Genomic DNA, 13,965 nt, shown 5'->3' with positions numbered 1-13,965 from the left:
AGAAATTTTAGAAAGATCAGAAATCAGGCATTCTGTGGCTTCCCTGCATGAAGTGTTTACTTCCTGATGGGTTGGACGTCTATGAAAAGATGTGGAAAAGTGGTATCATCAGCATAGGAGTGGATAGGATAAGAAGTTTGGTTTAGAAGATCATTGATGAATAATAGAGAGTGGGTGACAGGATAGAACCCTGAGGAATACCACTGTTAATAGATTTAGGAGAAGAACAGTGACTGTCTACCACAGTAGCAATAGAACGGTCAGAAAGGAAACTTGAGATGAAGTTACAGAGAGAGAAGGATAGAAGCCATAGGAGGCTAGTTTGGAAATCAAAGCTTTGTGCCAGTCTCTATCAAAAGCTTTTGATATGTCTAAGGCAACAGCAAATCACTAAAAGAGAATGACCAAGACTCGGTAAGGAAAGCCAGAAGATCACCAGTAGAGCACCCTTGACGGAATCCATACTGGCAATCAGATAGAAGATTGTGAAGTGATAGATGTTAAAGAGTGTTCCTGTTGAGAATAGATTACAAAACTTTAGATAGGGAGGAAATTAAAGTAATAGGACATTTAGTAAGCAGGAAATTAAAGCAGTAGGACAGTAGTTTGAGGGATTAGAACAGTCACCCTCTTTTAGGAACAGGCTGAATGTAGGCAAACTTCCAGCAAGAAGGAAAGGTAGATGTTGACAGACAGAGTTGAGTTTGACTAGGCAAGGTGCAAGCACAGAGGTGCAGTTTTGGAGAACAATAGGAGGGACCTCATCAAATCCATAAGCCTTCTGAGGGTTTAGGCCAGTAAGGGCACAGAAAACATCATTGTGAAGAATTTTAATAGGTAGCATGAAGTAGTCAGAACGTGGAGGAGAGGGAGAAACAAGCCTTGAATCATCCAAGTTCAACTTTAGAGATAGATGTGATAGCAGTGTTGCTGTCTGGTTGAAATAATAGAGGGAAAAAAGAAGAAGCAAAGTTATTGGAGATGTTTTTGGCTAGGTACCAGAAGTTACGAGGGGAGTTAGATTTTTAAAGATTTTGACACTTTCTATTAATGAAGGAATTTGTGGTTAGTTGGAGAACAGACTTGGCATGGTTCCGGGCAGAAATATAAAGTGCATGAGATTCTGGTGATGGAAGGCTCAAGTAGTTTTTGTGGGCCACCTCTCTATCATGTATAGTATGAGAACAAGCTGTGTTGAACCAAGGTTTGGAAGGTTTAGGTCGAGAAAAAGAGTGGGGAATGTACACCTCCATGCCAGACTCTATCACCTCTGTTATGCACTCAGCACACAAAGACGGGTCTCTGACACGGAAGCAGTAGTCATTCCAAGGAAAATCAGCAAAATACCTCCTCAGGTCCTCCCAGCTAGCAGAGGCAAAACGCCAGAGGCACCTTCATTTAGGGGGATCCTGAGGAGGGATTGGAGTGATAGGACAAGATACAAATATGAGATTGTGATCGGAGGAGCCCAACGGAGAAGAGAGGGTGACAGCATAAGCAGAAGGATTAGAGGTCAAGAATGTTGGGCGTATCTCCAAGACGGTCAGGAATACGAGTAGGGAGTTGCACCAATTGCTCTAGGTCGTGGAGGATAGCAAAGTTGAAGGCTAGTTCACCAGGATGGTCAGTGAAGGGAGAGGAAAGCCAAAGCTGGTGGTGAACATTGAAGTCTCCAAGAATGGAGATCTCTGCAAAAGGGAAGAGGATCAGAATGTGCTCCACTTTGGAAGTTAAGTAGTCAAAGGATTTCTTACAGTCAGAGGAGTTAGGTGAGAGATATACAGCACAGATAAATTTAGTTTGAGAGTGACTCTGTAGTTGTAGCCAGGTGGTGGAAAACTTGGAAGATTCAAGAGCATGGGCACAAGAGCAGGTTAAGTCATTGAGCACATAAACGCAACATCCAGCTTTGGATCAAAAATGAGGCTAGAGAAAGTAGGAGGGAATAGTAAAGGGGCTATTGTCAGTTGCCTCAGACACTTGAGTTTCAGTGAGGAAAAGAAGATGAGGTTTAGAAGAGAAGAAGTGGTGTTCTACAGATTGAAAATTAGATCTTAGACTGCGAATGTTGCAGAAGTTAATGAAGAAAAAGTTGAGGGGGGTGTCAAGACACTTAGGGTCAACAGAAGGGCAGTCCGACCTGGGGACATTTATGATCCACCTCCCCAGATGGGGACTCCGAGGCTGGTGTAGGAGTCGCCATGATAATTTTGAAATTTTGAGTGAAGGGTGTGTGTGTTATTAGGTGCTTGTAGTTTTGTGTGGAGGAAGAGAGTTGTCTTTAGAGGGCAGGCTGTGACTGCCCCCTTGTGTTGTGAGACACAAAGGGAAACATTCAGTGAGGTCACAGCTGTGTTTAATAAGTTCACAGCACCCCTTGAACAGTGCTTTAGACCTCACTTGGAGTAATTATCATTTCGGCAGGTGCCTACTGCCTCCTCCTGTGATTGTGCACATAAACGCAACATCCAGCTTTAGATTGAAAACGACGATAGAAAAAGTAGGAGGAAACAAAAGGAGCTACTGTCATTTGCCTCACACACCTGTGTTTCATTGAGGAAAAGAAGATGAGGTTTAGTAGAGGGGAGGTGGTGTTCTACAGACTGAAAATTAGATCTAAGACTCATCTCTCCCTCGTTTTTTATTTTCTCTTGTTCATGCACTGTACCATCACCACTTACTATTCCTACACACATTAAAATCACCCTCATTACTAGCAAAAATCTGAAATCAGATTAGGGATAATTCCAGGTTCTCATAATCCCTGTTGTCTATTGTTACTGTATGTTGCAGGTTATTCCCAAGAGCATCTCCTTGATGCTCTCCTTCACTGCAAGACTCTCATCCACTCTCGCTTACGGCAGCCTTCAATACAAGTGCCACTGATCAAGTAGGTGTCCTTCCAGTGTGAACTATTTCATTATGAAAATTCTCATAATGTGTCTGTTAGAAAAGAATTTTCATAGTTTATGAACTCATAATTTAAAATGCAGTTTCTTGGAACATTCTCCAGGCCCCAAGGTGACCTCTGTACCAAGAATGTTTTTAGATTTAGGTTATTGCATAAACAGTTTGGGATAAAAAAATGTGGTGTCTGTGGCAAGGCTAATGGATTTGAATGAACTGACTGTCAGGCAACAAGCCAAGAGGATTATTTCATAACTTTTGCATTTAACCCTAGTAGAGTTAGGCAAAGTTCCTTATGTAAGACAATTACTTGGGTTTGTGTGGATGAGGAGTAATAGTCTTCAGGGATTGTTCTTTATATATAATATGTACAGAGACAAGAGAATGCTCAATGCCATTGTTGAATACAATCCAGTTTGTCAGTATTGTATAAGAGAGCTGCATACCTGCATGTTTAGCCAACACTTCTAGCTGTGTTGACATTATTGGCTGTACCATAAATCAACCATCTCTTTCCCCATCCCTTTGATAAGGAGCCCCATCCGCTAGCTACCATAAATCTGCTCGCACCCCCTTCCCTTCTTTAGACCTAGGTTGGTACCCCAGCAAACACATACATATGGAAATTTTCTTAATTAAAGCATTTTATACACATCAATGTTATAAGGTAAATTGTGTAATGTATAATAATACATATAGTGATTGATGGGACAACAAATATCGATATAATCATGTACACAATATAGGTAATTTTGTTGGTATTAATGGTGCCATATTTAAACATTGTTTACTACCAGCACCACACCATTCTCAGCCACAGCCACACCAGCACCTCTCCATATTATTTTATTTCATTATTATGTTCAAACCATTACAACAAAACTACAATATTGCTTATACACATTTCTGATACTTACCATAGTGGGAATGCCATCAGAATGAAGCGAAAACCTTTAATTCAACCAATAGGCTTATCATAATAGAAACATCGAAGTGTTTAACAAACTATAAGAAAGCTCGTTTAACCAATATTTGCTCATTCATATTTGATCAGATATATTTTTTGATGAATCATGAAACATTTGCTACTTTAATATCTAAGTGAATCACTGGATTAGTCCATAAAATATACAAATGAGAAAATGAAGTGGCACATATCTGGACCCCTTCCCAAATGGCAACAGTCACCTCCTACTGCTGTGCCGCCCCCACCCCATTGCACAGACGAATGAGTCACACAGCCAATGGAGCAGATTTATAGTATGGCTGTTTGTCTTATCTCTTAAGGAATTCAAATATCCTGCATTTTGGCAGATACCTTCAGATCTATAGACCAAATTTGTTTTGGCTGCCACATCCAGCTACATAACATCCTTATTGCTACATCTCACCTTCAACATGAATGAGTATACAAATAAAAATATAACAGTGACTAACATTTAAACCCTTTTTTCTGATATAAATTTAACTACCATGCAAAGTATTCTTTTCAAGAACATAAGCCCCACAGCTGTTGGTTTATTGTTATATTGAAATTACTTTAAATTTGTTTGGATGTAATAAGTGTTTTAGTGTGAAGTAATTTGCACTGGATATTTTCTTTCCAGGCGTTTGTTTTCATCAATCAGGAGTGGACAAACTATGGCTCCAGTGTTGTATTTGAAGTACTTACTACTGGGCAAACTGTGGCTCTTCATGACAGAGAAGAAAGAAGTAAGAATAAGGCTGACTGTTATCTGTGTGTGTGTGTGTGTGTGTGTGTGTTTACCAAGTTATACAGTAGTGTAGAGTAGCATTGCTGTTTCCTTTATCCAATTTTGCTTTTAATTAGATGGTGTTTTCTCAAACCACCTTAGACTTATCTCCTATTCAGATATCAGTTCACATGTTTGCTTAACCCTATTTTCTATGACTTTAAAGAATATTACTTTTATTTTATTTTATCCTCACCCATCATATCAAGCCATAAGAGAGAATATTGCTTTAGTCATTTTATTTTCATAGAAAGGAAGCAAGAATTTTCAAAATCTGGCAACAGTTTTGTCCTTTTTTGTTGTTTATCTAACCTTAGTCCTATCTAACCACTTAAGAAAACTTAATCAAAACCAGTCTTAGAAACACATTCAATTTGATTGCATCAATCTCTGAAGAATGGAAATTTGGGACAATTCAAGATGTAATCCCTAATCCAGGACTTGGTGCTGTGTGAGACATCTTGTGGTGAACAATTCAACAGTCTTTTGGTGTTAGATTATGTGTAATCTTTCATCCATTAACTTACAGCTTGGGAAGACAAGAACGTATATTGCCAAGGTGCTGAAACTTCCTGAGAATATTCCTGATTGGGCAGAGAGGGAGAGAGTATCATGGCTTGGCCTGTCCCAGTGGAGCACTCGTCTCATCCTGAAAAGCATGACTCTCCGTGGGGCACATCAGGTAATGAGTCGTCAAAAACACCATCATTAGTATTTTAGTTGAGTTCCACCTGTTAATCATCAATCATAAAGGAAAATCAGTTGTTGATACATGAAAATCAGTTGTTGATACATAGTCATTGTTTTCATTTTTATCAGTGGTACATAGTAATGGATTTTTATCAGTATATTAAGCAATATTGTTTTCTTTCAGACTTTCTATGGAGACAAGTATGAAGAGATCAGAGCAGGTGTTGATTACCTGTTTAAGAAGGAAAAATCCCCAAAGGCTGGCTCATCAAAATCTTGTACAAATAAAAGAATGACTGGAAAAGTTCAAACAAATGACCATGAAGAGTTTCCTAGACCTCCATTTTCAGAGATGAGCAGTGATGAAGATGTGAAACTGGAACTTGAGATTGTGAATGTAATTAATGATACTACTGATGAAGAACCTTTACCATGCAGCTCAAGAAGTAATGACAGTGATAGAAAGCAGAAAAAGAAAAGGAAATCCAAAGAAGTTCTTACTCCAAAGGGAAAGAAAAGAAAGGTATCAAACCATGTGGAGGAAGAAAATGAACTTCCTGCAACAAGTAAGAGCATATCCCTTATGAAGACCAAATCTGGACTCTCTAAATCCTCAGTGAATAAGAAAGTGTGTAAGCAAAAGAAAACAGACAACATTTGTTATAAAATTACTGAAGACTCGCCAGAAGTGCCAACTTCACTGACAGACAGTAAAGAGAGTATGAAAGAAGAAATCCAGAAAGTAGATATAAATAGCCATGTTGCTGATGAAGGAAGTTCATTCAGTAACAAAAGTATTAAGAAGAAAGGAACAAAGAGAAAATCAGTGGAGGTCTTAGAGCAGAAAAGAAAGAAAGGAAAAGTTCAGAACTATAAAGAGGACAAAGAAACTGATGCAGCTTTAACAAATAAAGCAGAAACGATAAAACTTAAGAAGAAAAGTAAGAAAACTACCAAAACTATGATTGGAAGTTCAATCAGTAGCAGTGAAAAACATGCTCATCTAAGTAAAGCAGATGAATCAGATGTCTTGCCAGACACTGATCACACTCTTGAACACATCAACTTCAGCCATCCAGTTGAAGAAAAGCTAGAGACTTTAGAGAAAGCAAGGAAGAAGAAATCTAGAAAAAGACCCAAATTTACTGTGATGGACAAAGAAGACTTGAGAGATGAGATCAGAAAAAATAGCTGCCAATTTGATGAAGTTTGTGAATATTCTGGTGATGCCGCCTCCTTGGGAACCTCAAGCAAAACACAGGAAAGGAAAAGCTCAAGAAAACAAAAACTTTCACTGAAGCAAAAAAGAATAAGAAGAAAAAGCATGAATTTTACAGTGACTGATTTAGAAGAATTGAGAGACAATTTCATTGTAGAAGAATTTGAGAACAATAACAATACAAGTATTAGGGAGCTAAGTGTAAATGAAGACAATGAGATAAAAGCAGTAAATATTATGCCAATGGAAGAACAAGTCATAAGCAGTGAGAAAAAGGCAAGCACCGACTCTCATGAAGAAATTTGCAATGATGCTTCTGCAGCTGAGTATCTTAGAGTGCACAGTGTGAATACTGATGCACATGGTAACAGCTCAGAAGACAGTAGTGATTATGACCGAGGTGATGGTGATGAGGATAACGATTTTGAACATGGTAAAGCCAAATTAGAATTGGAAAATTCAACAGAGTGTAGGAAAGAAGAAGACAATTTGATTAAGGAGAACAGTACAAAGGACCAGGCTATTCATAAGGTTGATACTGAGCCCAATGATGAATCAAACAGCAGTAGTAAATATGCAGATGAGTCTGATAAGGGAACACTTGTGGAGGCAAAATCTAACACAGCTGATACATCAGAAAATGACACCAGTAAAGAACATCAGGATGATTCCTTTGTGGTTGAAAGTGATGCAGATGTTAGTTGTGAAGAAATCCAGTTAGAGAGTGAAAATACTGAAGATAAAGTTACTATTGATGTTGTCACTGGTAATGAAAACAGAGATGGTGAAGTAGTTCTTGAAAATGGGCCAGATGAGGTGAAGGATGATTGTGATAGTATTCTTAGCACAAATAAAAGAAGTAATGTATTTACAAAAGATGATGATGAAATCGCTAGTAATGCATCAGAACAACTGCTGAAGGAGTCTTGTAACAATACTGAAGAATATGAAAATGTAATTGATGAGGAAAGTAATTTAGTAGATGACATCATCATCACAAAGTGCATAGTACTAAATCCAGAAAGCAAAGTTATAAAGATTGACAACAGCACTGAGGAGGAGACAGTTACTCTCATCACCAGTGACCAAGATGAAGATGGCAAGGATACTACTCTGGAGGCTGCAGATCATTGTGGCCACCATGATGAAGATAAAGAAGATGATTCCAAGATTTCAAATAGCTTTCATGATATCACAGTTCTTGAATCTGGATGCGAAACCAAAGTCATCATGGGAAGCATTTCAGAGACTAGCGACGTATCACAGTACAGTGTAAGAGACGATGAAAGTGTTATTCTCAAAGCACCAGAGTCAGACCAGGCTATCACTTCTTGTAAAGAGTCCAATGAAGTGTCTACCATAGAAGACACCAAAGGCTTTATTGTGTTAAAGGAGGAGCCAGTAGTGACAGAGGTTGAGGACTCACTGGAAGAAGTGAAACAGGAAGGAGAGATTAAAACATCTCCCATTAAGATGTCTCCCATTAAAATGTCTCCCATTAAAACATCTCCTCTTAAAGCATCTCCCATTGATGTAAAAGATACAAGCATGATGGCAGAAGTATCTCCCATCAAAACGTCTCCCACTGATACAAAAGATGCAAGCAAGACACCACTTGTGCATCGTCGTAGAAGTAGTGAACAAAGTAAAGATGCAGTGCAGGATCCTGTCTCTAGAATGATGAATAACTTGTATAAGTCAAATACAGTAAAGATAGATAACAGTGAAAAAGAAGGAAGCAATAATGAAGTTCAGAATTCAGAGCTTCTCAATGGTCATGAAAATGCAATAAGTGATGATGATGATAAATCTGTGATTGTGGATGAAGATGAAGAAATTGAAAGTATGTTGCAGAACATTGTGAAGGACACTGGTCGGCCATCAAGCATTCATGGCTTGAGGGAAAGACTCCTCAGTGAATCATCTGTGAAGAACGAACAGGAGAACTCAGGTCATGATGTACAAGATGACAAAGAATCCATTAAAAACAGTGAAATGTCTCTATGTGCTTCCCAAGTCAAAACTTCTGACTCAGCCAGTTATCCATTGCTGGAATCCACAGAAGCCATGAGTAGTAAATCTGTGACTCATATAGAGGATCAAAAAGACACTGATAGCCTGTTAGACACCATTGTGAAGGATGAGAGCCGGCTGGCAGAAATTCGTGGGCTGCGAGAGCCACTCTTTTTAAAAGCTTTTGTGTTAAATGAAAGTATGGAAATTTCTGAATGTGGCAAAGATAGCAAAGAAACAACAAGAGAGAACAGTGCCTCCCATTTTAACAGTCAAATTGAAAGAGGTGAAGGCAGTCCCAAAAATTCACATCTTCTGGATGATGAGGTATTACCAAGTAATGATACATTGTCATCTGATACTACGAAGAAGAACAAGGATTTAAAGGACGAACCTTGCACTTCTGATAATGGTAAGCGTTTAACTACAGGGAATGATTTAAGCATCCCAAATGATAATGAAGCAAAAAATATTGATTATAGTAGCAGAGAAGTTACAAGAGACAAGGATCAAGAGACCAGTGATGATAAGCATTTTAAAAAAACAGAACATGATAATGTTCTGAATGATGAGTTTATGTACATTACTTCCAATAATGCAGGTAAAGAAAATTATTCAGCCTCAGTAGAGGGAATGAACACAATAGAAGAAGCTTCCCCCAAAACATTAGACACTGAATCAGTAGAAACAAATGAAGCAGAGGGATTGTCAGACATCAATACATCAACAGATGGTAGTCTCTCTTTAGCTCTGAAATTGAGCAACACAGAAGAAATAGAATCAGTTATGGACGAATCAAGAGACAAGTGTATAGAGGGAGCAGATGAAGCCTACGAAGCAAGCAGTGATGCCTCGGAGGACCCGGCACCCAGGACTCGAAGACGAAGCCGTTCTCTGAGAAAGTCGTTTGCTCAGCAGGAGCTGCAAATGGCTTCTGATTCAGACTCATCACCAGTGCGAGCTTTCCATCGGAGAGGGTCAGCTTTAAATGCTGCAGGACAACAGAGATCAAAAAGGAGGAGAAGCCAGAGCTGCTCTTTAGAAAGTGTGTCCACAGCACCAGACACCCAAAACAAGACACAAACTTTAGAAAAATCTTTAAATAAAATTTTCACTTTAGAAAAAGAGTATACATTCAGTGAGACTTTCACAGTAACAAGTAAAAATATATCTTATTCCAAAGCTTCTGCACCAAAAGACATAAATATTGATTCCAGTGAGGAAAAGACTCTTGTGGCCTCAAATGAAAGCAACCAAGATGTGCTGCCTGCAGAATCGGATAAGACTCCTATTGTTAAAAACACAGAGGATACTCCTCATGTCTCAATGGAAACTGTTGTGACTGAGACAACAGAAACTGATGCAATGGAATCCTCTTCCAAAGCACTACCACCAAGCTCACAAAACAAGGAACCACTTCATGGGTTGACCTTAGCAAAGAGGAGTATTTCCTCATCTTCTGACACTACACTGAAAGAACTTCCCAACAAACCTTCAAGCCCATTCAAGCCCAATTCAGATGATGTAAGTCAGATTGAATCATCTGGTCACAGTAAAAATGAAGTACCAAGTAAAGTTATGGAAGATACAACTGCTCAGTCTAATACATTACTTAATAAAGGAGAGACAGCTTCCTCCAAACTTGATGTTCTTTCCAATGAAATTTCATGTAAATCCCAAGACTGTGAAATATTAATTAAGGAACAGAATTCATTAACAGAAGAAGAGAGCCAAAAGTCTTTGGATGCCATTAAAGATTCAGAAAATCAAGAGCCTCTGTCTGAAGTCCCCAGAATGAAAGAACATGATACAAGTGACAAGGCAGGTCTTGCAGAGGACATTGAAAATGGAACTGAGCATGAAGAAATTAGAAACAATGCTGAATCTGCTCAAGTCTCTGAAAGTGAAACTCAACATGAAGAAATGAAAAAAGATGCTGGATCTTTTCAGAATTTAGAAAATGGAATTGACCATGAAGAAACTGGACAAGTTGATCGCTCACAAAAACATATTGATGAGGAATTAAACCAAGGAATGGCTGAAGGAATTTATGAAGGTGAAGAAGTAGAAGTTCTGTCCACATCAGGAATTGAAGAAGAGGATGAAAAAGAAACTGTAGGAACAACACCAGAGGGTATTGATAACAGAGATGTTGAAGATAGAAAAACTGACCTTTTAATCTCAAAGAAGTCATTGAGGTCCCACATACGGCAGCTGTGCTTGACAAAGGATGGGAAAGATGTGAGCAGTGACTCAGGAAGCAAGGATGGTAGACTTGCTCAGATTCCAGTGGGCAAAGCTCAGTGTTTATCTCAGGTAGCTCTTACAAAAGAAGTACTCATCAGTCCTGATGTTAGTGATGAAGAGTGTGAGCTTGTCTCACCGGGAGTAGATCTCAGTGATGCCAAAGTCCCTATTGAAGTGGATGCCTTAGATGACAGTACTTCTCAAAAGAATGTCTCTCTATGTTTCTCCAACCTCAATCTGCAGAAAAGCAGTGGAGGTATTAACTCACCTCATAAGACCATACCAGAAGAACAAGATGAAACCACTATCCCTAAAAGCTCATCAGATCACTGTCCTAAAGCATCTACACTTCAAAGAAGCAAAACTGTGACTATTCCACCTTCAGTATCCATCCCAGATACAGAGAAGCCTGACAACAGAAGGATATGCACCAGGAGGTCCTCTCGGGGAGTGGCGGGTGAGTGTGCATCTGGTTCATTACAAATTGAGGTGCCAAAGTCAGCCAAGAGTCACATAAAATCACTCAATAACTTTAGCAGCATTCAAAAAGAACAGACAGTTACTTCTGATCCTGAAAGTAGCCCAGATGCACCTAACAGATTTGCTATTGAAAATGCAGGCCAGAAAAGGAAAGAATCCCTGGCAGATGCACCTAAGGACTCGAGAAGTTCAAGAGATTCACATGATTCAGTTTCATCTCTCTGTATTGACAAAGAGAGTAAGGAGAAAAAACTGCAGGCCAGTTCACCAAGTAGTGCAGGTTCAAGAGAAAAAGAACTGAATGCCAGCAGAAGTGCTTCCCAAGAAAGAATGTTGCTATCTGTGCAAAATCAAAACTCTGAACTTTTATGTGAAGATTCAGATAATTTACACAAGCCAGAAAGATGTAAAGTTGCTAAACTGCTTCCTGCAAAGAATGGTTCACCAGATACTCCAGAAGACACTGTGTTAAAGGAGGACAAAGGGGAAAAAAAGAGTCCCCTCTTGTCATCCATTAAAGAAGAATCATCTGCTTGTGATACTCCTTGGTCTGTTGGAAGGCCTCATACATGCTTACCTTCATCAACATCATCATCATCATCATCATCATCATCATCATCTACATCCCCTGCCCTGCTTCCTGTCAGGAGAAGCTCAAGGCTTAGGAATCAGTCCAGTGATGCCTCCTTTCTAACAAAGGTAAGCTGCAGACATGCTATATTTTTCATTAATTTTTCTTTTGAGATCTTAGTATGTTACATGTTATTAGTGTCTTAATAAAATTACCTGTAAAATATGTATTCAAGTCAAAATCAGAATCATATTTATATAGCCATTGTCATTTCCTGACTAATTTACACTGGGCAGTAATTATTTACAGAATATTTTATATTTTTAAAAAACTTTCTTTGGCTTTCTATAGGTAAAATTTATCTTGGAATACAACAAATCCAGTAAATATGTATACATATAGATAACTTCTGAGACACTAATGATTTAAAGATTTATCTTGACTGATTCAGATGTTGTTTCATGTAAATATTACTACTCAGGACTCAAGAAAGGCAGACAGCTCTAGTGCCCATTCTGAGAGTGAACAAGAAATTAAAGGTGAGGACAAGAATACACCTGGAAGTCCTAAGAACTTAAGAAGAAGTATGCGCAGCAGCACAACCCCTCGGAAGGCCCTTAGTGAAGCAAGGTTGTTGACTGAGTAGGGGCTCTTGTCCTGTGGAGCATTGTGTTGTGAATTTTCATGCAAAAGAGTATAGTAGGACTGTGCATTTGGTGACTAAATTTTTTTTTTTTAAATCACGTTGCCAAACATGAAATTGCCAAATGCAAAAAAGAAAGGTATCAGTAGTATAAGAGCCATCACAAAGTTACACTTTTGCTTAATTTGTGATGTATTACATAAATTTTTGTTACCAACCATTACGAGATAGCTAAAGATAGAATATATTTACAAAAATGGAATGAAACTGAAAGCCATGAAATAAGTATTACATAACGAACATTAGTTTGGATAAATTCTGCTTCCTTCAGCTGTGATTTGTCAGATGTATCCTAGCTGAAGGAAATTATCTCTGTCTGTGTTGAAATATTAACTCTAAATAATGAAACTGCAAAGTAATACTATGTATAAGATTAGTAAATATACAGTATGTGTACTGATGTTCTGTATGCATGAAAATAAACATGACCTATTCTTATCTATAAAAATATAAGAACATAAGAAAAGTTACAAGAAGGTAGTAGGCATACATATGGCTGTCCCTGTGTAAAATGTACAACTTTTGTCCACCAGCCATCCCCATACATATAGAAACAAATCAAGACAGCAGTTGATATGTATTGCAGAATATGACATTGATAAGACACCCCATGCCAGATATGTAGTCTTGGTGTAAGTGTAATATCTTGTATTGCAAATGCTAATCAGTTTTGCAGTGCATTTTAAGTTAAATTTTGTTTTAATTCTTTACACAAGTTTGTATTTTATTTCTTGTTTTGAGATAGCTTAATCTTTTATACTATTATTTCAGTGTTGAAATTTCTTTGTTCAAGTTCATTATTATAGATAATATTGAATACCAATGTCTTGGCAAATGTTTTGTAACTATAATAAAAAGAAAACATTTTTATACTAAAGATAACACTTAATGTATTGAAATGTTCAATGAGTTCATTAAGCTTTCCATATTCATCATTAAAAATGAAAACTGTTATGGTGACATTTTATTATCATGTACACAAAATCTCAGCACACACACACACACACACAGTAGAATATAAACTAGAATGAACTGAATAAGTGAACATAAGAAAGCAGGAAGAACAGGTCTGTTATGGTGGGGATGGAGAGATCTGGATATTTGAGAGCATACACATACAGTAGAATATGAACTAGCATGGAGTAAATGTGTGAGATAAGAAGGGAAGAATAACGGCTCCAGTTTTGTGGGAATGGCGAGAGCTGGATTTTAATATTATATATATATATATATATATATATATATATATATATATATATATATATATATATATATATATATATATATATATATATATATATATATAATGTTTGAATGACATAAGAAAACGCTTTTTTCTCTAAAGATTAGAATAATTCATTTAGAATAGACTCACTCAAGC

At 37.8% G+C, this 13,965-nt stretch overlaps 1 protein-coding gene across 1 annotated transcript in view; it reads left to right on the top strand.

The window, feature by feature from the left end:
- The window catches only part of LOC135105120 (serine-rich adhesin for platelets-like), a 147,746-nt gene extending 134,208 nt beyond the window's left edge, over positions 1 to 13,538 (top strand). The window contains exons 9-13 of the mRNA XM_064013133.1: positions 2,794 to 2,890; positions 4,515 to 4,620; positions 5,191 to 5,343; positions 5,536 to 12,009; positions 12,363 to 13,538. Coding sequence (XP_063869203.1) covers positions 2,794 to 2,890; positions 4,515 to 4,620; positions 5,191 to 5,343; positions 5,536 to 12,009; positions 12,363 to 12,527 — 6,995 coding nt within the window. The 3' untranslated portion in view covers positions 12,528 to 13,538. The remainder of the gene's footprint in view (positions 1 to 2,793; positions 2,891 to 4,514; positions 4,621 to 5,190; positions 5,344 to 5,535; positions 12,010 to 12,362) is intronic.
- Positions 13,539 to 13,965: the final 427 nt, after the last annotated feature.

This window comes from Scylla paramamosain, chromosome 1 (assembly GCF_035594125.1).
Source record: "Scylla paramamosain isolate STU-SP2022 chromosome 1, ASM3559412v1, whole genome shotgun sequence".
NCBI lineage: Eukaryota > Metazoa > Arthropoda > Malacostraca > Decapoda > Portunidae > Scylla > Scylla paramamosain.
Note: the sequence above shows the minus strand (reverse complement) of the source record. Positions and strands in the feature narration are given on the sequence as shown.